Source organism: Tasmannia lanceolata, unplaced genomic scaffold (assembly GCF_043159265.1).
Source record: "Tasmannia lanceolata isolate RefF3 unplaced genomic scaffold, GAP_Taslan_0.1 ptg000006l, whole genome shotgun sequence".
Classification (NCBI taxonomy): Eukaryota; Viridiplantae; Streptophyta; class Magnoliopsida; order Canellales; family Winteraceae; genus Tasmannia; species Tasmannia lanceolata.
In genome coordinates this window covers 27,938,204-27,963,503 of record NW_027518683.1, presented here as the reverse complement: position 1 = coordinate 27,963,503, position 25,300 = coordinate 27,938,204, and the positions used below count along the sequence as shown (strand labels likewise).

At 39.2% G+C, this 25,300-nt stretch overlaps 1 protein-coding gene and 1 non-coding gene across 4 annotated transcripts in view; both read left to right on the top strand.

Annotated features, from left to right (window-relative positions):
• Positions 1-25,300, top strand: part of LOC143880197 (palmitoyltransferase AKR1-like) — a 75,074-nt gene that overhangs the window by 14,370 nt on the left and 35,404 nt on the right. The window contains exons 8-10 of one of the 3 annotated variants that reach the window (XM_077383009.1): positions 7,711-7,751; positions 9,299-9,364; positions 22,858-22,914. In XM_077383009.1, coding sequence (XP_077239124.1) covers positions 7,711-7,751; positions 9,299-9,364; positions 22,858-22,899 — 149 coding nt within the window. In that variant the 3' untranslated portion in view covers positions 22,900-22,914. Of the gene's footprint in view, positions 1-7,710; positions 7,752-9,298; positions 9,365-20,140; positions 20,344-22,857; positions 22,915-25,300 lie in introns of those variants that run through there. The other 2 variants (XM_077383008.1, XM_077383007.1) reach the window with 2 other exon arrangements.
• LOC143880534 (5S ribosomal RNA) lies at positions 23,597-23,717 on the top strand. The gene has a single exon (XR_013251754.1). It is a non-coding gene; the product is annotated as a 5S ribosomal RNA (ribosomal RNA).

Here is a 25,300-nt window from a genome sequence, read left to right as displayed (position 1 = left end):
GATAATTTTTCCAGGATGACCTGGCTTTATATAATAAAGGATTGTTCTTAGGTGTTTTCTACATTTTGTTTATTTTATGCTGAAATTACAAATTAATACTCATGTTCCCTTAAATGTTTACGTACTGATAATGCCCGTGAGTATTTTTCTGATCGGCACGGTTTTCAGGAGTTTCTTTCTAGTCGTGGAATTATTCATCAGTCGTCTTGTGCCCACACTTCACAACAGAATGGTGTTGCCGAGCGGAAAATACGGTATCTTGTAGATATAGCTCGCACCATTCTGTATCAGATGCATGTTCCCAAATCTTTTTGGGCTGACGCTATGCTTACAGCTTGCTTTCTGGCTAATCGTCTACCATCTTCAGTTCTTAGCAATCGGTCCCCTTTTTCGGTGTTACACCTTTCTGGGGATCCGTTTCCGTTACCTCCCAAGGTGTTTGGGTGTGTTTGCTTTGTTCAGGATCTCACCCCAGGACTTGATAAATTGGCTCCAAGGGCAATCAAGTGTGTTTTCCTGAGTTATTCACGAACCCAGAAGGGTTATCGATGCTACAATCCTCAGCTTCGCCTCAAATTTATTAGTGCTGATGTCTCATTTTTTGAGGATACTCCCTACTTTCCTGCTTCCTCTTCTTTACCGGTATCTCCTCCTCCGTTGCCATTGCCGGTTCCGGTTCCCAGTTTGCCACCGGATCCGGTTCAACGTCCTTTCAGGTATATACTCGCAAGTGTTTTACTACTTCAGTTGAGCCTTCATGCCCTGCCATCTCTTCTCAGCAAGCGGGTCCTTTACCCTCATCCTCTGATGATGCTACTCAGGTTGATGAATCTCTTGATACCCCCATTGCGAGACGTACTCGTTCTCGTACCACTCATCACCCTATTTCTGATGCGGTAAGTTATGCTCGGTTATCTCCTTCGTATACCGCATTTATATCATCTTTGTCATCGGTTTCTATTCCCTGCTCTGCTCAAGAGGCTATGCTTGATTCGGAATGGCGAGCAGCTATGGAGGCTGAGATGGATGCTTTGGCCAAAAACCAGACATGGCAGTTGGCTTCCCTTCCTCCTGGTGCTCAGGTAGTCGGATGTAAGTGGGTGTTCACCGTCAAATACCTACCTGATGGCTCTGTTGAGAGGTTAAAAGCCCGTCTTGTTGCCAAGGGCTTTACTCAGACTTATGGGATTGATTATGTTAAGACATTCTCTCCAGTGGCAAAGATTCCATTCATCCGTGTATTGATTTCTTTGGCCGTGAATCGGTCTTGGCCACTATATCAGTTGGATATCAAGAATGCGTTCCTCCATGGTGATTTGCAGGAGGAGGTGTATATGGAGCAACCACCAGGGTTTGTTGCTCAGGGGGAGTTGCAGCATACCGTCTGTAAACTTATAAAGGCGATTTATGGTCTTAAACAGTCTCCCCGTGCTTGGTTTGGGAGATTCAGTGAGGCCATCCTATGATTTGGTATGAAACAATGTGCTGTAGACCATTCTGTGTTCAGCTCTCGAAGCAAGGATGGTTTGATTCTCCTGGTTGTATATGTTGATGATATTGTTATTACAGGGAATGACAAAGCAGGAATACAACGCCTTAAAGATTTCCTTCAGAATGAATTCAGCACAAAAGACCTTGGTGTTCTGAGATACTTCTTAGGCAGTGAAGTGGCACATTCACAAAGGGGGCTATCTTTGTCCCAAAGGAAGTGTGCTCTTGATATTTTGGAAGAAACAGGTCTTCTGGGGGCAAAACCTGCACAGACTCCTATGAATCCGAATGTCAAGCTTTCACCTGATCAGGGGGAGCCACTAGAAGATCCTGGTCGATATAGACAGTTAGTAGGACTGTTGATCTATCTCACAGTCACTCGTCCGGACATTGCATATGCTGTTGGTGTGGTTAGCCAGTATAAGAGTGCGCCTCGGACATCACATTGGTCAGCTGTGATTCAGATAGTGAAGTATCTGAAGAAAGCTCCCGGGAAAGGTCTTCTCTTTAGGAAGCATAACCATTTGAGGATTGAGGGATACTTTGATGCAGACTGGGTCGGATCTCCTGCTGACCGGCGATCTACTAATGGCTATTGTCCCTTCATAGGTGGAAATCTAGTATCTTGGAAGAGTAAGAAGCAGGACGTTATGTCACGATCCAGTGCAGAAGCAGAATACAGGGCCATGGCTTACACAAGCTGTGAATTAATTTGGCTACGGTTGTTTATGTCAGAGATTGGATTCTCATACTCCTCACCTGCATCCCTCTACTGTGACAACAAGTCAGCCATTCACATAGCTATGAATCCGGTATTTCACGAACGAACTAAGCATATAGAAGTGGATTGTCACTTTATTCGTCACAGGATTCAGATAGGCCAAATTCAAACCGAGTTCACTCGAACAAATGATCAGATTGCAGACATGTTTACCAAGCCGTTGAATGGAGTTCGATTGAGTGATTTATGTAACAAGCTGGGCATGTATGACATTCATACTCCAGCTTGAGGGGGAGTGTTAGAATAAGCTTATGTAGCCGAAGGGCATTATAGTCTTTTCATAATAAATATATATGTGTGTGTTAGGGCAAGGAGGCTAACACACAATATTTCATTCTCAATTCTCTCTGTTAACAGAACTCTACGGTGGTCCATGTGATGACTGGCCTGATCTTATTATTGATTTTAATTTGTCACAAAACTGTCAAAAGATTGACATGGGTTTAATCTTCACTTGAATTCCCATTTTAATATTCACTTGAATTCCTATTTTTCATAATTGGGATTCCTTTTTGGTTCTTTGATTCGTCCATTAAAATAAATGGGGTTGGTCCGTGAGTCAAAACTGAGTCAAAACTGGTATTCAAATAAAGGCCAATTCCAGAAGTCTTAACCAAGAGAAGAGGTCCGTCCCTATTCTTTGGAGAGTTGCTCCACTTTAGACCCAGATCTATTGAAGAGCTCCATCAGCTCCTGCAGATGATACCTTTCAAAGGTCGCTTCTGCAGACGATACCTTTCAAAGGCCCACTCCGAGAGATTTAATGTCCCGTGTTTCCAAAAAGACGAGCTCCAAGCCTTCGTAAGGTGTTTTCTGGATGGACTGCGTAAGAATTTCGTACCTACAAAAGGTCAAAGGACATCTATCAAGTTCGTCTGGGAGGACGAGTGCAGTGGACAATTCACAATGGTTCGTTCGATCTGGCTTGATGACCGTGATATGAACTCTAGTGTGGTCCATGTGACGACTTACCCGAGCCCATGTGACGACTTACCCGAGCTTAACATTGACTTGAATTGGTCACAAAACAGCTAGATGACATGTTTGTGGACATGATCCAAACATAAATCATAAAATAATATCATTGTATTAAACAGATTTCATAAAAAAGGGGAATAAAGAGGGCACTTAAGTGGTCAAAATAGCCTCAAAGATTTGTCTACATCACATCCAAATCACATCCAAACGATACAAGAATAGTTCCATCTCTTTTCCTATTAGAAAAATGATGCCATGCACTCTAATCAGAGAGAGGACAAATTGGAACACCAGATCTGGACCCTTGAATATCAGATGCCTTAAATCTCTAAATCTTCATAAAGTCCTCCCAAAATCAATAAAAACTAAAAAATGATTAAAATTCATCTGAAATACCTGAAAGATATGAGCTATTCAAACTAATCATTTGCATATGATCAATTAGAGATTATGTGTACAACTGATGAAGAGTTCAGACTGAGATAGGTTTTTCTAAGATCTCTTGATGTTGTTTGGTTGTAGGATCAAGAGATCTTGACTCATTTGGATCTAGGTTCGCTCTGATACCATTTAGATAGTGAAAAAGTAAGAATGCAAACAGGAAGAAGAAAGTGAAGAACAAAAAGGAGAGGAATTTCGTAGGAATAGAAGTCAGCCTAGTTGAGTAGGCTCCTTTCTTTCGTTAACTTAAGAAGTTATATAAACTTCCAAAATACCATCGTCCATACGTTTAATCTCTAATAAAGTATTTCTCTTTGAAAGTTGATTTCTATAAAACTCTAATAAACTATTAACATCACTAAAATGAGTACCCATATTTCAATAAGAAAAATTCTTAGATAGCCATATTATTTCTACGGTGTTAAATAGATAGATTTAGTAAATCTATTATCCATTAGTCTCTTATGACAAAAGGCTTTTGCAGGCAATTGGTGAAGACATCATTTGAAGGACCATTTCTTTGAGTCTCTCCAGATTAGGCTTCATTGTGGCTAGCTGAACCCCACAAGCCATTTAGGCTCTCATCGCCCAGAGCTGGCAGTGTGTTTAGGAATGCTATGGGGGGAATTGTCTGATTGCGATCGATTGTCATTTAGACTCGAACACGGTTTCGGCACAAACCGAAACGAAATTCACATGAAGTCGTTTCTTTACAAGATTTCGAGAAAATTTTACCGAAATTCCTAAATTTCGGTTGAAGTTTCTTTTTTGGACTTTTTTTTACAAAATTTCCACCGAAATTTTAAAAATGTACACCGAAATGTTATAATTTCTACCCAAATTTATGAAATTTCCACCGAAATAACCGAAATTTCAACCGAAATCGTCGAAATTGACACCTAAATTGTAGACATTTCGGTCGAAATTTAAAAAAATAAACAAAATTATAATCATATTTTTACATGATTTCGGTCGAAATTTCGGCCCGAAACCGAAACATTTCGGTTTCAGTGGTGGTCGAAACTGACACCGAAACCGAAATTTAAAACCTTGGACTCGAACTAAGCTACATTTTCAAGGAGTTGTTGGTTCCTTAATTGGTGGAGGAAGATTCTACCATGAGGATTGCTTGACCATGTAGTTTGAGTCCATCAATAGGTTTTTCTAAGATCGCTTGATGTTGTTTGATTGTTGGATCAATAGATCTAGACTCATTTGGATCTAGATTCGCTTTGATACTATGTAGATACGGAAAGTAAGCAAGCAAAAAGGAAGAAAGAGAAGAAAAACAAGGAGGAATTTCGTGGGGATGTAATCAGCGGAGTTGAGCAGGCTCCTTTCTTTTATTAACTTAAGAAGTTATATAAACTTCCAAAATACCATTGTCTGTGTATAATCTCTAATAAACTAAAAACACCACTAAAACGAGTAGCCATATTTCAACAAAAAAAAAATCTGTGATAGCCATATTATTTTCTACGTTGGTAAGTAGAGAGATTTAGCAATCTACTATCCATTAGGCTTTTATCAGAATAGGCTTTTGCTTTTGCAGCCTCTAGGTGAAGACATCCTTAGGGGGACCATTTCTTTGAGTCACTCCAGATTAGGCTTCTTTGTGGCTAGCTGAATACCACTAGCCATTTAGGTTATCATCGCTCAGAACTGGCAGTGTTTTTAGGAATGCTTTGGGGGAAATTGTCTGATTGTGATCGATTGTTATCAAGACTCGAATGAAGCTACATTTTCAAGGAGTTGTTGGGTCCTTAATTGGTGGAGGAAGATTCTACCAACAGGATTGCTTGAGCATCTAGTTTGAGCCCATCCTATGGCGGTCAAATGTTATTTTGGAAGTATTTGAGCTGAGTAGAGTTATCATCTACTCTCAATTTTCATTGAGGATCATTATTGGAGTGGTAGGCACCTTAGCTGTGGTCTTTGTGGATTGAAGTTTAGAGCTTCTTTTTTTGTAGTCATTCCTTGTGCCTCCTTGCTATTTCTTTATGGCTGTGTTCACTTGCGTTCTCAGGAAATGAAAAGAAAGGAAAAGGCCCCTTCTCGGGAAACATGAAATTCCACCGTTCTCTTTGTTTCCCGAGAAAGTATTGTTAATGACTTGGAAAAGAAAAAATATACTTCGAAATTGTCTTTTCTCGCAAATGCTTTCCACTCCTTTCCTCCCAAATCGATAGGAAAATCGTTTTCTAACGTCGCGAGAAAACAGGTTTCCCGTCACAGTTTCTTTTCCCTCGGTTTGTGGGCAACTGAACAGCGAGAAGACAAGTTTCCCGTCACAGTTTCTTTTCCTTTCTTTTCCATTATTCCACGGCAGATTCCTTACCTTTCCTTTCTTTCTTTTCCTGTACCAAAAAGACAAGTGAACGGACCCTATGTGATTTTGCAGGCTCATCTCATTCCACATATTTTGAAGTTTGTGGCATATTTGTTATGTTCTTTTTAAGAGAATTTTTCACTGCTATCCGATTTTGCAGGCTCATCTTGTTCCACATATTTTGAAGTTTGTGGCATATTTGTTGTGTTCTTTTTAAGAGAATTTTTCACGGAGTCTAACCTCTATGGAGAATAACAAACATCATGGAGGAGAGTATTGGTAGATGAGATGATGAATAGGTTTCTCTCTATTATGTTCAGAGAAAAGCAATGCTTGAGGTTCCTCTTTAACTAAGAGGAGATTTTGAGAGAGGAGCTTCCTATTGTTCTCAGTTTTCCTTTACATAAGTGCATACTTTTTTCTTGCTTGGGCGTCAAGCTTTTGCCCGTCAATTGTTGCCTTCGTTCTTTCTTGTTAAAGTTTAGTATCATTCAAAGATGGGGAGACTTAAGATTGCCCCAAATCGGTTTGATCTACATTTTTCTCCATTGAAAGAGGTCTATCATTGTTTCCATTTTCTTTTTGAGTGGCATTGTTTGAATTTCAAGATCTGTTTGGAATACTCAGTAAGCAACAAGCTCCTTTTTTTCTAAACTCAAAAAGAGCAGAAGAAAATTGGAAAACATGAACTGCACATGAAGTCCGTCTGGCCTAATTCATGCCTTAGTTACATACATAAGGGACATGGTATGTCTTGACCAAGTCGATGTGATTTTGGTAGAGTCCTACAGACCTTTTGCTCGCCGAGGCTGCTACCGGAGATAGCCTAAAATAGGGGGAGTACTCCGGATATCGTGGAAGATATTTTGAGTACTCCGCCCAGTAGGAGCGAGAATCGAAGAATTCAAATTGGACCTAATCCAACAGATTTAGGATGCAGTCAAAGAGACCTCAAAACCAGCCAGCCCTTGATTCTCAAAGTTGGAGTCTTTCCATTGGTTTGACTAGATACCTGTTTTTTCTACTCTATTTCTTGGAAAACCACGTCGCAACCAGCAATGAAATTAGATCTATTTCCCTGCCCCCTCCTGAATGCTTTCAGCTCAATCTCAAGCCAAGATAAGGAAAAAAATGCCTTGACTCTAGTGTCTACTACTACCTCCTAGATTAGGTGCCTAGGAGTGTAGCAGTAGGAGTTTCAGACTTCAGTAAACAGTCATTTTAGAATTACTTGATCCAGTGTGATGACATTGTGAGATGACTAATCAATCTTTTAATTTACATCATTTGGTTTCATGGAGCAACCACATTGTATACTATAGGGGTTGTTTTTCATGTTATAGATGCTAACTTTTTTTCTATGAGCATCTGGAAATATTTGATCTGTGGTAAAGCATTTTATTGGTTAATTTTAGCCAATCGATTTGTCCATTTTCTTTTCAATTACAGCTTTAAAGTCATCTACAAGTTGTTTCATATTGGGTTGTTACTATAGAAAATGAATGACTTAGTTTTACACCTTACATAATTTGTAAATATTTCTTCTTGTTTCCTATTTTTCATTTGAATACCGTAAGGCTTATGCCCCGATAACCTTTCCATAGTACAGTTGGTGGTAGACTTGAACAAGCCAGTTTCATGTTGCTTTCCATTTTGTAATTTATGATTATTATCTTTTTCTGGATTACAGTTATCATGAAATCCCAGAACATGCAATATATCCGCTTGGAGGTACATCCTGCATTATGCTTGTGTCAATTCATGGATGAAGGAGCTAAATGTTTCTACTATTAGAGGTTTTCTGCGATTTGTAGCATCTGATACTTTTACTCTGTCTGCAAGTATTGTCATGTGAAAAACTTTTGTTTATATTATGTGTGATAGTATTTATATTCGCTATTATTTGGAAAATAGTTCTGTCATTGCACTCTTTCAAAATTACCTGGTGTTAGCGGATGCATGATCAGTGTGCTGCCTTCCGTTGCTTCTGTTCTTGTTGACGTTACATCTTGAATATCTGCTTTTGATCTACCTTATATATTAATGTCTGTGCCTCTCTCCTCTCTAGATTTGACTATTGGTTAGATCTTTCATAGTACCAACTACCTGACAGTGTCAATGCTGCTTAATATTGATTACTTTTGATTTAGCTGTTATGCCCAGTGCTAATGTACTGTCTTGAATTACTCTCAATGCTAATTGAATCTAAATGCATTCATGTAAATAACATATAGGTGTCTTCTCCATGTATGGTATGAGACTAATTATTTGCTTCTTTCAGTGTCTTTAAAATCATATAATCTTCCTTAGTTCGTATGTATCCATGTGAATAATGTGTTGTCCACATACATTTTAAATAAGATTGTCACATTCCACTTGCGGAAGAATGTTCTAGTTTTTTGTCATAAATATATTAGATATATGTGCAATAATTAACTCAAAAAATTGGTTTTATAGATGCAACTTTGAACCTGTTTTATTCTCAATTTCTTCTGTACTTGTTTTATATAATATGGCTAATCTAGCCATGTGTTAAATATTTCGCATTGTTATTTTGGAAACATGACCAGTCAAGCTTGGAAATGTACAAGACAGTTTGATTCGGCAAACTGGACAATCAATGATTCAAGAGGTTCTCGAGATCCAAAATAGCAAGTTAAACCCCTACCAAGAAGGGCATTATTCTGTGAACATAATTTTCCAACTCGAGCTCTCTATTCTTTTTGGATTTACATACCACTTCCTACTTGACAAGTTGTTTGATTTTTTAGCTTCTTCTCTACCTTCCTACGAAATTTTATGCTGGAACTTCTTAGTCTTCATTCCCCCCTATATCAGAATTCGGCTCTTTGCTATTTTCTTCTTTTGATGGCCTTTCTTTTCAGAAATGTTATTGCTATGCTGAGTTCAGTTTACTTGCTATAACTCTTGTTAATTTTTTTTTTCTTTTTTTAGTTTGGACTGTCATCCAACTGATCGCTTGAAGTATCATGCTTAAGTTAATTCGAAAATTACGACCACTTATTCATGCAAAGATTTTCGTTTTCTTTTTCCCATAAACCATAATTTTGCCTTTCTTTTTCTATAAACAATAATTTCGCTCTGCTAAAGTCTACAACCTATTTCTTGTTCTCATATCTGGCTTCTTGATATGCATTTTATTTAGATTTGCTTTATTCCTTTCTGTTGATTCAAGTGCCTTATGATTGGATATTGGTACATATTTCTTTAGTTTGAACTTTTCAGTTTCATGACTTGCGAATTCTTTTATTGTTCAGAATAGCCTCTCAGGAAACTTGGCTATCAGCACGATGCTTTTCTCTCTTCTCCAAGTTCTGTGGCAGGTATTCTTGATTATGTGACTTCCAAAAAGATTTTTTACATTGAATTTCTGCATTTTTGTGGGACATTAGTATATATGTCACTGCAAGGATGAGATGTGAAAGGCACACTGAATCCGTGGAATATGCAACCACATTAAAAGTTGGAATATCTAGACTGTTGCCAAAAAATTGAACCACTTTTTAGAGTTAGCGACCTTAGTGTTATATTCATAAGCACCTAAAAAGTTTTACTAGACTGTCGAATTGTTACCTCCGAACATTTATAGTAAAAATTTAGTTTTTCTGGTATTGTATTTTGGGCTTTTTAGCTTATAGGATCATATGCGGTAGGAAAGGAACAAATACAGTGCATTGTTGAATTTAAATAAAATTGTAAGAGAGTATCAATATCCAGATCTGCGTTTTTATCAGAAATTGGATTAGGCAAATCAAACCGAATATCAAAGTCAGGAACCAAGTATATAACCAACCTGGTACCCTAAAATTATTTTCCTTCACATTCTAAAGTAGAAAATTAGAGAATTGTGTGGTCCAGTTCTGTCTAACCAAATCTTTGAAGTACCTTTCTGTTTTCTCAAAAATGATTTAAGTATCTTTTCTGCGTCTCCTTCGAGTTGGGGTTTGAATCAGCGAGCGGTTCGTTCGCCCGGTAAGCAGCAAGTTACTTGCAATGAGAGAGAGAGAGACCTTTCTGTTCTGTCAAAATGATTAAAGTGCCTTTTTTTTTCTGGTTCTCTTTTGATTTTGGGTTTCGAGCAGCAAGAGGTACTACCAGTAAGCGGCAAGTTACTTGCAATGAGAGAGACCTTTATGTTCTGTCAAAATGATTAAAGTGTTTTTTTATGGTTCTCCTTTGAGTTTGGGCTTCGAGCAGCAATAGGTACTAACAGTAAGCGGCTAGCGGTCAGCATTTAGAGAGAGAGAGAGAGAGAGAGAGAGAGAGAGAGAGAGAGAGAGAGAGAGAGAGGGGCTACCAATTGAGTTGTGCGACCAAGAGTTGTAATGGTGTGTCATGGTGGGAGCAAGTGAGTGGGAGGAAAGTAGGGGAGAGAGGTGGATGGGCGGTGAGAAATTATGTTGTGGGACTGAGAGTTGCAATGCCACGTGGTGATGGGAACAAGCGACGGTGATGTCTGGTAGTGGCTGTTTCTGTATGCGATATGGGAAGTGGTGATGTTGAAAGTCTCTTGAGAAGTTGAGTGTTTGAAAAGATTTGTGAGCCTGTACGAAACCTGCCTGTTTGATCTGTTTCTAGTTCAATTGGAACTGGAAAAACCAGTTTTGGTCTATTCAGACTATATCTCAAGCTTGGTGGGGAGCTTGATTCCCACCCGGTCCATGCTTGGTTCTGGTACGTAATTTTGAATTCTGCTAGTTTCAATTGAACAATAAGGACAAGTTTCGAAAATGAGGAGTTCCAACCCTGCAGTGCTTCTGGAGCTTCTCAGAGAGAGAGAGAGAGAGAGAGTTGGGGGGGGGGGGGGGGGGGGGGGGGAGGGTGTTTAAATTTCGGTTTCGGATGCCACCGAAATGGATATGTCAGTTCCTGTTGGAAATTTCAGTGGAAATCCTGTAAAATCACGGAAATTTATTGAAACATATGCAAATGATAGTATTTTAAGATGAAACTTCAGAAATTGCTAGAATAAGCACAAATGCACACTTAAAAACCATCACATAAGTAAGACAACCATCCATAATAGTATAACAACAACGGACAACGATACATGCACAATGGCACGTGCCTGATTATTCAATACACACCCACCTTTCCCATTTAATATTCATATAAATATTTATGCATAATGCATGCACCACTATCATTAAAAAATATAATGCATATAATGCATTTCACACGCAATTAATATAGATATATTTACTCATACTGATGTTATATAGTATATACTACCAATACACTTGCAGTTTTGATTTCGGTGGGGATGGAAATGGAAACATGTAAGTCATTTCATGTCGGTTTTGTGAAAATTTAAAACCATGGGAACGACAGCCAATGGTGTTGTGTGACTAAGAGTTGTGTTAGTGTGTGGTGGTGGCCGCAACGGTAGTGGCGGGAGAGAGGTCGTGGCGGCGGCGACAACGTTTGTTGTGCGGCTGAGATTTCTAGTGATGAAACAAGTGACGTTGGCACGTGGTGGTGGCAGCTTATATGGTGTGCGTTGTTTTTGTGGCTTGGGGTGGTCATTGCACGTAACAATGCAAAATGATATGGGAAGTGGTGATGATGCTACTCTCTTGAGAAGTTGAGTGCTGGAGGAGATGTATGAACCTGTACAAAACCGACCTGTTTGGTTGTGATAGCATTAAAATAATATCCAAGCTGATGCACATAATTTTAAATTCTGCTAGCATCAATTGAATGATAAAGGTAATTTCTGAAAATAAGTTGTTCCAACCCTGCAGTTCTTCTGGAGCGTCTCCATTAGTGCTCGTGTACTTACTATGAGCAGCTTATATCTCGTTAAGAAGTGAACAATAGCTGTAACTTAACAAAGACATCTCTCAAAACTGGGTCATTATTTTCTTACCAAGAGGCCAAAGGCTAAATGTTTTACAAGGCCATCCCCATGTATGTCCATGGCCATGCATCATGCTTTCCGTGTGTTTTAATCATGTTGAGAAGTGAAGGAATATAAGAAGGATAAAAAAAACAAACCCTCTATTCTAAGGCTCAAACATCTTATTAAGACTAACAATGCTCTCTTTGCAGTTATCTCAAAGCCTTTGACTGGAAATCTGATATCAGTTCTATTCCCCGTAGTGTGGGGATGGACCAATTTTTAGTAGAAGATACCTGAGTTAAAATATGGATCGGGTAGAAAGGAAGCATCTCCTTTTCTATTGTAAGCTTTATGCAACATGCAGTTTCTGCTTTCTATAATGGAGATATGATGTTTGCTGTGTTTACTTTTGTTTATGCAAATTGGTTCATTATAGAACGTAGAGCTCTTTAGGAATATCTAATTGAATCCCGCAACACTATAAAATCTAAATGGTTAGTAGGGGATACTTTAATGCCTTCCTTAACATTGAAGAGAAGGCTGGTGGGAGAGCCCCAGTTCTTAAGATCTATGCATGACTTTCAAGCCGTAATCAATGCTGGACTAGATTCACCAGATGTAGCAATCAAGTGGGAGGGGGCAGAGTTAAAGCAAGACTTGACCGTCTTAATTAATGTCTTTTGGAATGATGAGATTATTCAATTAAAGGTTAGGCATTTAGCAAGAAAACGCTCTGACCATACTCCGCTATTCTATTTTTTCTAACTAAACCTTATTGTGAAAAGACCTTTATGGTTTTAGAATATATGGATAATCGATGATAGATTCATAGTTGTTGTGGGTGAGGACTAGCAAAAACTTATGTATGGAAGCAGCTTATATGCTCTAGAAGCTAAACCGAAGAGGCTAACAAAAGCTGAAAATTTGGAATAAGTCTTGGGAGATGTATTTCAGACTTAAGAGATGCTGAATATATGGTTACTTTGGCTGATAACTTGTACGATGAGAATCCCTCTTCTCAAATGCCGAATATTTGGCTCTTGCTGTCAGAACCTTCCTTCAATCTTTGCTAAAAGAAGCGATATTTATGAGGCAAAACTCAAGGAAAAAGTGGCTGAAAGAAAGTGACAAAAAGTTTTTTTATGCATCGGTAATGCATTGGAATTCTTATAATATCTTAAATAGATTATGGCCTACTGATGAATGGGTGGAAGGTCAGACATCTATTCAGGAATTGGTGTGTGGATATTATAAAGATTTGTGGACTAATAAAGGACCATCCTCTAATGTTAATTTGTTAGATATCATTCCTTAATGTATCTTTGATGAGGGCAATGAAAAACTGATGAACTGTTGGAAACTGAAATTAAAAGTGCAGTTTTCGGGATGTGAGTTGATAGTGCGCTGTGACCTGATGATTACAACAGTAAATTCTTCACTCGTTGTTGGAAAATATTTAAAGGGGATGATCAGGACTATTAGAGAGTTCTTCCTGGGCCAACCATTTCCGAAATCATACAGTTCCAACTTTCATCACCATTACACCAAAGCACGAATCTCCAAGAGGCATGTCAGATCACTAATTACTCTATGCAACTTCAGTTACAAAATAATTTCTAAGGTGATTATTAATCGCATGATGGATATTATTCAAAATATTTTTTTTTCTGGAACAAAATGCTTTCTTGAAAGGTAAGAACATCATTGAAATTATACCATATTACAAGAAGTGATTCAGAACACGGATAGAAAGTCTTATGGGGCAATGTCATCTTGAGGCTTGATATGACCAAAGCATACAATCGTGTTAAATTAGATATTTTTTGGTGGTTCTTGCTAAATTCGGATTTTGCAGCCTGTTTATAAATCTGATTAATGGAGATCCACTCTCTCAATATCTCTTCGTCGTTACAGAAGAGATAATGAGCAGAGGGTTGAGGAAGTTATTTCAACTAGCTGAATATTATTTTTGTTGAAGAGGGAATATTCCTATCTACTATTGCCATTTTGTATACGATACTATAATATTCTCCAATGGTAGCAAGAGATCGATTAACAACATTACGAAATTTTTGGCTCTGTATGAAGCTGTGTCTGTTCAACTTATTAATAAAGGAAGAAGTTTCTTTTCCTGCTCTGAAAAGTTTCCCTTGGCCAGAAGGAAGATAATAAGCGGGGCTACAATTTTTCAATTGAAAAGTCTTTCTATAGATTATCTGGGAGCTCTACTATACAATGGTACACTTAAGATTATATAATTTTGAGAAGTTGATTTAGAAAGTGCGATGGCGGGTGGTGGGATGAAAATAGAAGTGTCTAACGGAGGGAGTAAGCTCATCTTACTCAATCATGTGATGTCATCTATCCCCATTCATATTATTTCTGCTATTAAGCTCGCTATAGGCATTCAAAAACGGTTTGAAAGTATATTTGCAAACTTTTGATGAGACACCATAAAGTTTGGCAAGAGACTTTGGGCGGCTTAAGACAAGTTGAATAAGCCAAAGATAAAGGAGTTCTGAATGCAGAGTCGTTAATGGACTTTTGCAGTGTTTCAAAATCAAAAGTATCCACAACTTGCACCAAAAATCAAACTCATGGAGTGCATTTCTGAAGTCGCGATACTTGAAAGGTGAGAGCTTGTATTTGACGGTTCCAAAATTGGGTGACTCAAAACAATGGAGAGACATGCTCTGGTTTGAAGAGGAATGGTTAGATAGCATCAGATGAATTGTTGAGAAAGGAAACATCTACTTGTGGACTGATACGACAATTGTCCTCTTACAGACCTTGGCTCCAACTTCTTTGGCGTAGATTTGAAACTCAGGGTGAAAGGCGTCTTGAAATAGGAATTATAGGATAGTACTTTGAATCTTTCTGACGTGGAAAATAATCTCTCTCTCGAGGTTATTGATAGTATGAAAGCCACAATGTTGAAGATATCTTCCAAGAGTGACAAGCTGGTTTGAATTCCTAATACCTTTGGCCATATCTTAACTAGATCTGCTTGAAATGTAGAGAAGACAATCGAGTAGCGGATTCTCTTGCTAATTTCATCTGTGATATGAAATATAATCCAGTCTTTTAGGAATGGAAAGGTCTTCCTAGTCAAGGGGGGCTTTAAGGTTTGTTGTATTGGGAATTTCTAATATTCTGTCCAAGTGATTTCTTTCTTGCATTTTTGGGTTTTGAGGGAAGGCGACATGTTCTTGTCTTACCTTTCTTTAATATCAATAAAATTTAAGGTGTCGGCATGGGTTCCTACATTCCAGATCATAGTTGCCGGAAACTCCTTGGCCGGTGGGAAACTTGTTTCCCTTGAAAAGCGTTTCTCACGGGTGGGAAACTCGTTTCTCCTAAAACATGGGAAACACGTTTCGGAAACATTTCCGAAACGTGATAAAAAAATTGGAGAAATGTTTCCGAAACACATGGGAAACATACGAGAAACTTACGTAAATAACATGTGAAACGTGTGATAAACGTATGCAGCACTCGTAGAAAACGCATGTGAAGCGTGTAGGAAACATGTGTGGAACTTACGAAAATCATTTTGGAAAAAACACAACAAAAATTGTGGAACATATATTAAAAAAGAAAACAATAGCGTATATTGTAATTGTTGAATAAAGTTGTGTATGTGCGCACCACTCTAGGGGCACTCATGTCATTCTCACACATACATATATATTAATATATAGGGTGCGTTGGAGAGAACTAATTAACTCTCTCTCCACTGTTTTCTATACTCTGTTCTTCTCTTTCTCTTCTCTAAATCTCTTCTTCATCTCCACTCATACGTACAACATGGTCTTAGAGCTGAAGGTTGACGATGAGTTCCCTCCGTGAAGACAGAGAAGATCGCGACGACTTCATCAACCCTATCTGAATCTATCGAAACAAGAAGCCCTAACCCTAATCGATTCTTTTCAAACCCTAACCTTCATCAAACCAAATCATTCATTCAACCCTAACCGAATCATTCATTCATTCAATCCTAACCCTAGCCGTACCCTAACCCTAATCGAAGTCAATCTTTTGCAACCCTAACCTTAGCCACCACTTTGGGTTTTCTTCCCAATCCAACTGGACGCACCCTCCAATCCCTAAACCCTATTTTTTTCCATCCTTTTGTCATTCCCAAGCCAACCGCCCCAACATATTTCCTTTATTTTGTGGTGTTTCCATCACCACCAGTTCATTCCACCCATTATATTGAGGCATGTTATCGGCAGTCATGTTGTGGACTGCTTGTTGTGATTTGTGTTGATCATTTTTTATGATCGAAAGGCATCAGTTGGGATTGTTTGCTGATGCTAATCAGTTGTTGATGTTGTCGGTGTTGCTCTTGATTGTCATTGGTGCTGTTCTTGATCGTAGGGCATTGGTTGTAGGTGTTGTTTTTTATTGTAGTTGTGGCTGCGGACCTTCTTGTTGTTCGGTGGCAATCGGAGCTGTAGTTGTTATTGGTATATGATTACTGGTGTTGGATTGTTGATGTTGTGGTAGTTGATTTTGTGTTGCTGATGTTGTGTTGTTAATTGTTGATGTGGTTTTGGACATTGTGATTTGGTTGGTGTGGTTGGTGTTGTCCGTGGTTGTTCGTTGTGTGTTGGTGGAGATTCTTAGTTTATTGCCTGTTGGTGGATCCTTCTTGTTGTCACTTGGAGTAGGTATTCGCAATGACTTCGTCTACCTCCTCTACCATTTCAGGCGCGTTTCCTGTTGTATCTATGACATCCGTCAAGCTTGACAGATCAAACTATCCTGCCTGGAGTTGATCGGTTCAGCTTTATCTTCGTGGGCAGGGGAAGTTGAGTTTTATCACAGCTGATCCACCGAATACTAAGGATTCATCCTACGACAAGTGGAGTCAGGAGGATGCCCTTCTTCAGTCACTCTTGTGTCAGAGTATGGAGTCTAAGATTGCAAGTCATATGTTATTTCTAGCTACGTCTCGTGCAGTTTGGTTACGTGTAGAGACTCTCTATTCGGGGACTAACAATCTCACTCGGATCTGTGATGTTTACACTGATTTCTTCAGTGTGAAGCGGGGCGAGAGATCTGTTTCTGAGTACTATTCTGACTTTGTTGGTCTATGTGAGCAGCTGGACGTCTATCATCCTCCATCTACCGATCTTGCCGTTTTAGCAAAGCAGAAAAATGAGCTACGTGTTACTCGGTTTTTAGATGGACTAGGCCGTGAGTTTTTGCCTATTCGTCAGCAGATCTTAGGTCTTAGTACTTTACCAGACATGGATGAGGTCTTCTCTCGTATTCAGCAAGCATTGCGGGTTGATGCTCATACTGATTCTATGGGTGAGCAGTCTGCCCTGATTGTTCAGTCTGGGTACAGTAGAGGATCACGGGGTCGTGGTCGTGGTCGCAGAGGTACTAGTCGTGGTTTTGGCCGTGATACAGAGGGAGGCCGTAGCACTGGTGGTCGTGGCGTCCGTTATTGTTCCCATTATGATATGGAGGGTCATACCGTTGATTTCTATTATGATTTACATCCAGAGTTGCTACCCTCTCGAGCTGCACATCATGTTTCAGGGACTACCTCAGTGACTCCTACTTCTGTTCCTACTGATTCTTCTGACACCTTAGTGGTCTCTCGCATTGAATACGAGGCTCTTCTACGACTACAAGACAAAGGGAAACAACCAACTGCCACTCTTGCGAAGGAAGGTAGCAACCCATCCTGCTCCCTTTGTCATTCCAGTTCATGGCTAATTGACTCTGGAGCCTCTCATCACATGACTGGTAATAGTAGCCTACTTAGCCTCTTTAAGCCTAATTCTTCTTCTACACTGGTTACTTTGGCTAATGGGGCAAACTGCCCTATTTTTGGTACAGAGGACACATCTGTCAGTTCTCATTTATCTCTTTCGTCTGTTTTATGTGTTCCTAGTTTCCCCTGTAATCGACTTTCTGTTAGCCAACTAACTCGTCGTCTTAATTGTTCGATGACATTCTTTCCATGTTCTTTTCAGGATCTAGCGACTGGGAGGAGGATTGGTTATGGTCATGAAGTGGATGGAATCTACTACCTTGATGGTGATACTGTACCTACTGCGCTGAGTACTTCGGTTGATTCATTCATGTGGCACTGCCGTCTTGGTCACCCTCCAGCTGATCGTATGCGGTATCCTTCAGTTGTGTTTGGTCCAATTAGTTAGTTTCAGTGTGAATCTTGTCAGTATGAAAAACACCATCGTGTTTCCTACAAGTCACGTTCAGTTAGTCGTGTCCTACGTCTGTTTGAGCTGGTTCATTCTGACGTGTGGGGTCCATGTGGGACTACTCTATTTGGAGGTCGATATTTCGTTATTTTTGTCGACGATTATTCAAGGATGACTTGGTTATATATGTAATAAAAGATCGTTCTGAAGTTTTTAATATATTTCGCTCATTTTATGCTGAAATATCTAATCAGTATTCATGTAAATACCCGAATTATCCCTCCCATCAAAATTCGTCCCCCTCATTGAGGGGCGTTTTTGTCTTTTCAAGATTAGAGTTAGATTTGGTTTAGGGCTTCTTTAGATAAGCCTATAAATACATCATTATGAGAGATTAAGAAATCCTAAACCATCTTTGCAGCCCTAAGAGGAGATCTTCAAGGAGAAAGAGAAGAAGATCGCAATTTGGGAAGTGAGATCACGAACTGAGGTAAGAGTAATGATCTTTAATGGTTAAACGAATAAAAAGAACCATAAACTAGGATTTTGATGTGAAAAGATAGATGATTGTGGCCTTGGTTTTAATCTATGGTAAATTCAGTATTAGATCTTAGTTTTCTTGGGATTCATTTCATGATGAATCCCCAAAGAATTTAAGATCAATCGTTTGTATCCATAGAAACCTTGGATGTTGCCTAGAATTGGGTTTAAAACCTTAATAAGTAATCATGGTGATTCATAGTGTGAAATTGAATCCGTTGGATTCCTCTGGATTATACGATCTCAACGGTTTTGACCTCGTGTAATTCAGAGCTCGGATGGAAAAGTTATGAATCATTAAAGATATGAGAAAATCGGAGAAGGCAAGTTTCCCCAGGGGCAGTCGACTGGCCCCGACCAGTCGACTGGATCGCCTCGGGGTTGGCGTCTGTTTTGAAATAGTTGTCTCGAGGCAGTCGACTGGCTCCGACTAGTCGAGTGGTCTACCCCGAACTTTGGTACTGTTTTGGGACAGTAGTCTTGGCCAGCCGACTGGCGTATCCCAGTCGACTGGTCAAGGATCTGCCGAAAAATTTGTCGTTGCGGCCCAGTCGACTGGAGCGCCAATGAGAATTAATTCCAGAGAATCAGTAACCTTTGGCTAGCCGACTGGTGGGTCCCAGTCGACTGCCAATGACCTGGAATTTGTGATTTTATTTGGGATTTCCCCAATCAATTTGTGTGTGTTTTGCCTTAATTTTAGGCCCTTAGGTGATGTGAATGAACCATTTGGAATAGGTATTTGATCACTAAGGAAAGGAATAAAGAAAGTGATTCGGTATTGAGGTACGTAATTTCGTACTACTTCAGTGTTGTGATTTACCTTTTGAATACTATACCATTATTGGATTGTGAACCCTAAACTTTCTGACTTGTGAAGCCATTAGTAAATTTTGATCTCTGTTTGGATCTTGCATGCTCAATTCCTTTTGTATTATCAAATATATGAACCCTTGGAATATTGACTTGTCTTTATTGTGAAACTACACTTGCTTTGAACTTTGAACACCTTTTGAACTGTGTGAACTTTGAACACCTATTGAGAGGCTTAGATTATATGAACCCAGAAAAAGACCCCGTCAGAGGGGCACAGGCTTTGGCCTATATATATGAACATAAGAACTATGATCCCGCCAATGGGGAATAAACGTTGGCCCTGTCGACAGGTATGTGAACCTAGGAACTAGTTCCGACACCGTGGGCAGTCGGTGTAAGCAATAACTCGCTTTTTGGACCCGTTAGCAGTCGGGGTTACAATAGCTTGCTTTTTGAACTAAGCTGATGATCTTAGGGTGGTTACGAACCCATATTGATCCCTTTAGTGATCTTTTGAACAATGTGACCTGTGATGTGACATTTGATATATACTTCTATGAACCTTTTTGTTCCCTATTGAACTTGTGAAAATTGCTTCATTTGTGACTGATACCTTTCATCCTACTGTGAACTTTTCTTTGTAGCATGCAATGATCCCGCTCTTGTAGTGCGTTATTATGTACTGAGCTTTTCAGCTGACAGTGGTTTATTATTTTCAGAGTTTAATCCTCGTGGAACCGACGAGGAGGTGCAGGAGTGATCCCAATTTCCGACCATCATTATTTTAGTGCTTTTACTTTTATTAGACAGTGAGTATTGTTTAGGACTTATTGAGACTGTTATTTGATTAAGTACTTGATTTATTATGGGATTATGGGTTGGATGAGCGGATATAGATTTTGTCATCTATGTCTTCAGTATCCATTCCTTACTCTGTTGTCAAGGCTTTGGCTAATCCAGGTTGGCAAGCAGCGATGGATGCAGAAATGGGTGCTATGAAAGAATCACACATGGCAGTTGGTCCCTCTTCCACCAGGAGCTCAAGTGGTTGGCTGTAAGTGGGTATTCACAGTGAAATATCTACCAGATGGGACATTAGAAAGACTGAAGGCTCGATTGGTCGCAAAGGGGTATTGATTACACAGACATATTCTCTCAAGTGGCCAAGATTCCCTCCATCAGAGTTCTGATATCCCTTGCAGTCAACATGTCGTGGCCTCTTTATCGGTTAGATGTCAAGAATGCCTTCTTGCATGGTGATCTGCAAGAAGAGGTGTATATGGAGCAACCTCCTGGGTTCGTTGCTCAGGGGGAGTTGAAAAATGCTGTCTGCAACTTACAAAAGGCAATATATGGTCTTAAGCAATCCCCTCGTGCTTGGTTTGAAAGATGTAGTGAAGCAGTGATACGATTTGGAATGAAACAGTGTGCAGTAGACCACTCAGTGTTTAGCTCTCAGGGCAAAGATGGGAGGATCTTCCTGATTGTTTATGTTGATGATATCATAATCACAGGGTGTGACAGCCTAGGTATACAAAGGCTGAAGGACTTTCTTCAGAAGGAATTCTATACCAAGGATCTTGGTCGTCTGAGATACTTTCTAGGGATAGAGGTAGCATATTCACGTGGAGGGTTATCTCTATCACAAAGAAAGTATGCACTGGATATATTGGAGGAGACTGGTTTTCTGGGAGCAAAGCCTGTTGAGACTCCCATGGACCCAAACGTCAAGCTTTCACCTGATCAAGGGGAGTACCTAGAGGATCCAAGCAGATACAGAGGTTTAGTTGGGAGGTTGATTTACCTCACTGTTACACGTCCAGAAATCGCTTATGCAGTGGGCGTGGTTAGTCAGTATATGAGTACTCTACGGACATCTCATCGGTCGGCAATTATTCAAATAGTGAAATATCTGAAGAAAGCTCCTGATAAAGGTCTTCTCTTCAGAAAACATAATCACATGAGGATTGAGGGATATTCAGATGCAGACTGGGCAGGATCTCCTGCAGACAGGAGATCTACAAATGGCTATTGTACTTTTGTTGGAGGTAACCTAGTGTCATGGAAAAGCAAGAAACAGGAAGTTGTATCAAGGTCAAGTGCAGAAGCCGAGTATAGAGCTATGGCCTATACCGGTTGCGAGTTGATCTGGTTAAGGTCTCCCCTACTCTTCTCCCGCGTCGCTTTACTGTGACAACAAGTCTGCCATCCATATAGCCATGAATCCAGTCTTTCATGAGCGAACAAAAGATATAGAGGTGGATTGTCACTTTATTCGTCATCGAATTAAAATAGGAGAGATATGCATTGTGTTTACAAGGTCGAATGATCAAATAGCAGACATATTTACAAAACCATTGAGTAGAGCTCGATTGGGCGATTTATGTAACAAGCTGGGAATGTATGATATACATACTCCAGCTTGAGGGGGAGTGTTGAATAAAGTTGTGTATGTGCGCACCCCTCTAGGGGCAGTCATGTCATTCTCACACATACATATATATTAATATATAGGGTGCGTTGGAGAGAACTAATTAATTCTCTCTCCACTGTTTTCTATACTCTGTTCTTCTCTTCCTTTTGTCTAAATCTCTTCTTCATCTCCACTCATACGTACAACAGTAACAAATAAAAATAAGAGAAATTCAAATAGAAATTTGAAATTAATAAAATTTAAATCTACAAAACCACGTATTTCAGGTTTCTCTTGTATTTCATATGTGTTTTTTCTATCGTTTCTGAAATACTTCTAATTCGTTTCCAAAGACGTTTCTCATACGATTTTCTATCATTTTCTCATTTCTCGTTTCCCGTTTCCCGTTTCCCCTATATTTTTTTTCACACGTTTTCCATTTCCGTTTCATGTTTCGTTTCCCACCCTGATAACTATGTTCCAGATTAAAAACCGATCACATATTTGCAGTGAATTTAAATCTGCACAACCATGATTCGATATTGTGATCACTCACTTTGGTTTACAGTTCTCTGATTGGCTGCTGAGAGCATTTTGGGAATGGTAATAGCCTTTGACAGCTGGTTAAAATGTGTTTTACAAGGTGACTTGTTCCATTATCAAAACATGGTCACGCAGATATCAGTATCCTAAGTCTTTTCTGGGTATCATGTCAGTTGGAAGTGGATTTAGTTATACAACATGGTTATTTCTGTTAGATGCTTCTTGAATCCTGTTCACTTTGTTTAATTTTTTCTGCTTATGCTTTAAACTTTGTTTAATTTTTCCTGCTTATGTTTATTTGAGAATGAAACATTGCCAAACATGTGATAGCCATGATACTTCATCATATTATCTAACAGAATAATTTATAATGGCTTGCTAGGTTGTGTTCTTGATATGGCATATTTATTGTGTCTGTTTCAACATAAGAACCGATGAGTGGGTAGGTTCTTAAAGCAATTATTTTACTGATTTTCGTAGCTGTGTTTGGTTCTCTTTATCTTGCTCCCAACATTTATATGAGTATAACCCATGTGATTATTCAGATAAACTGGAAGAAATATCCAGAGTTCCACCTCATTGTTCAGCCTCAACCAGGTAAAATACATATATCAGCACAAGAACTATTGAACCTAAGATGTCGATTGATTTCTGCCCAATATGTATGTTTCTGACAATATTCATGAGTCTTGCCAATGTACTTTTTCAGGGCAACCTATTCCGGAAATGAGATTTAGAAACCCATATCATAAGGGTATTATACTCAACATTAAGGAGTTCCTAAAAGTGGAGGCATAGACCCATTCTACGCATGCGTTTTCAGAGCTCAAAAGACTTGGGTTCAATGCACGGTCCCTTTCTACTAACAACAATCTGTTCAGGTCAAGGCCTGAGCTCAATTCAACGTAGGCTTTGGTCACCGGTTTATCCACTTAGATGTGGGTTAAGGAGGTAGGCCAGTAATTATTGGCAATATTTGGCTAGCAGCTCGGAGAGTGTTTTGGAGTCTACAGCTTTCGCCATTCCTAGAAAAGAATGGAGTGTTGACAGGGCAGATTGGTACGAGTTCTTCAACGACACAATCATTGGATTCTCAGAAGCCACGAGACGGAACTCCTGGTTACCAAATGGAAAGTGACTCAAACCATGTGGTAACTGTCTCCTAATTCTCAATATATGTACCTATAACCAAATGGAAAACTCAAGTGACTCAAACCATGGGTGCGATCATACTAGCACAAATTGCACTGGATACCCATCAGAACTTCGAAGTTAAGCGTGCTTGGGCGAGAGTAGTACTATGATGGGTTACCTCCTAGGAAGTCCTCGTGTTGCACCCCTCTAATTTTTGTCAATTTTCAACAAAAAAAGGTGACTCAAACCATGTGGTAACTGTTTCTTAATTCACAATGTATTTGTATGTATACGTGTGTGTGTGTGTGTGTGCGTGTGTATTGCTGATGAAAATTTCATATTTCTCAGTTTGATGAACCACACCTCTGGTGTGAACATTTGTTGTCTTTTCTAGTCAACAATCTTCATCTGATATTGAAATTTTCATAGTTTTGAATCTGTGAAAATCATCTGTATGTGAACTGTAGACTTTTTTTCTGAACCCACAGGAAGATCCTTGTGAAGAAACAGAATTATATATTCGTTCCCAAAATCCAATCTTTCCCGGCATAAAGTTCCCCAAAGCCTCCCCCTTTCAGCTCCAAATCCACCCTTTGTTCATATCCACACAATCTTGCCTTGATCCTCTACGCGTAGTATCAAAAGCATAAATTATACATTTCCTAGTTTTCCATAGGTATTTGCTTGAAAGATTTCTCATTCGCAAAATTCAGATTCTGTTTTTCGACATAAAGCGATAATTCAAATAAGGACTTGCTTTCCTAACATTTCAGAGGCCGTTTATTCTGAAATCTTTTCAATTTAAAACATTCCTATATTCAAAACTCGTCACTCCATATTTTTTTAATCTTTTGTGGTGATTAATTGAAAAAATTTCCATGTGCAAAACTCATCACTCCATATATATTTTTTCGTTTATGGTGTTCAACACTTGTTTGATTGATTGATACCTGCATCTCCAATAAGACCTTTGTCACTAAAAACAGACCCTTTAAAAATTCCTTATTTCATCTTGAGGGACCTACCTCTTGCAACTCAAAATTCCTTGATTTTTAACCTCCATTTCCCATATCCCTTTTTTATATCTACATCCTCAATTTCATTTTGTATTTAAGCTCAAAAGCTCCACCATCTTCCCTCCAAAAAAAGTATCTTGGACTCAAAAGCTTCACTATCTTCCCCTCCAAAAATTTATCTCCTCCATAAAATAACCCGCATTGGAACTCCGTAACACCATCTCAATTATTAGATGCCTCCTAGGGCATTTAAATTTGCACCATATATAATAATAGGAAACCTTAAGTGTCGATGAACAGGCCAAAAGTTTATAATTACCAAAAGTTTATAATAATAAATGGGCGATGATATTTTCACCCCCTTGCATTATGCATGCGCCCCCCTTATAACGTGATTTGACGTCAAAAAGTGTTAAAGTTGCCCACTTTTCACGTCAAATCACGTTATAAGGGGAGCGTGCAGGTACTGCGGGGGGGAGTGAAAATATCATCTCCCTAATAAATTACTCTATAATTTATAAGGGAGTAGGTCTTGCTAGAAGAGAGGAGGTGGAGGAGTTGGGAAAAATAAAAGAGGAATACAATCGCTTAGTTCTGCAAGAGGAGAATCGTGATGCCAAAAGTCCAGGTCGAGATGGCTTCAAGAAGACAAGAACATCTCACACTTCCATGGGATAGCTAGTGCCATAAGAAGAGAAAATCGAGTTAGCACTCTATTGGTTGACAGTAGATTATGGTAACGATCCAGATTGCACTCGATTGAGAAGAACATG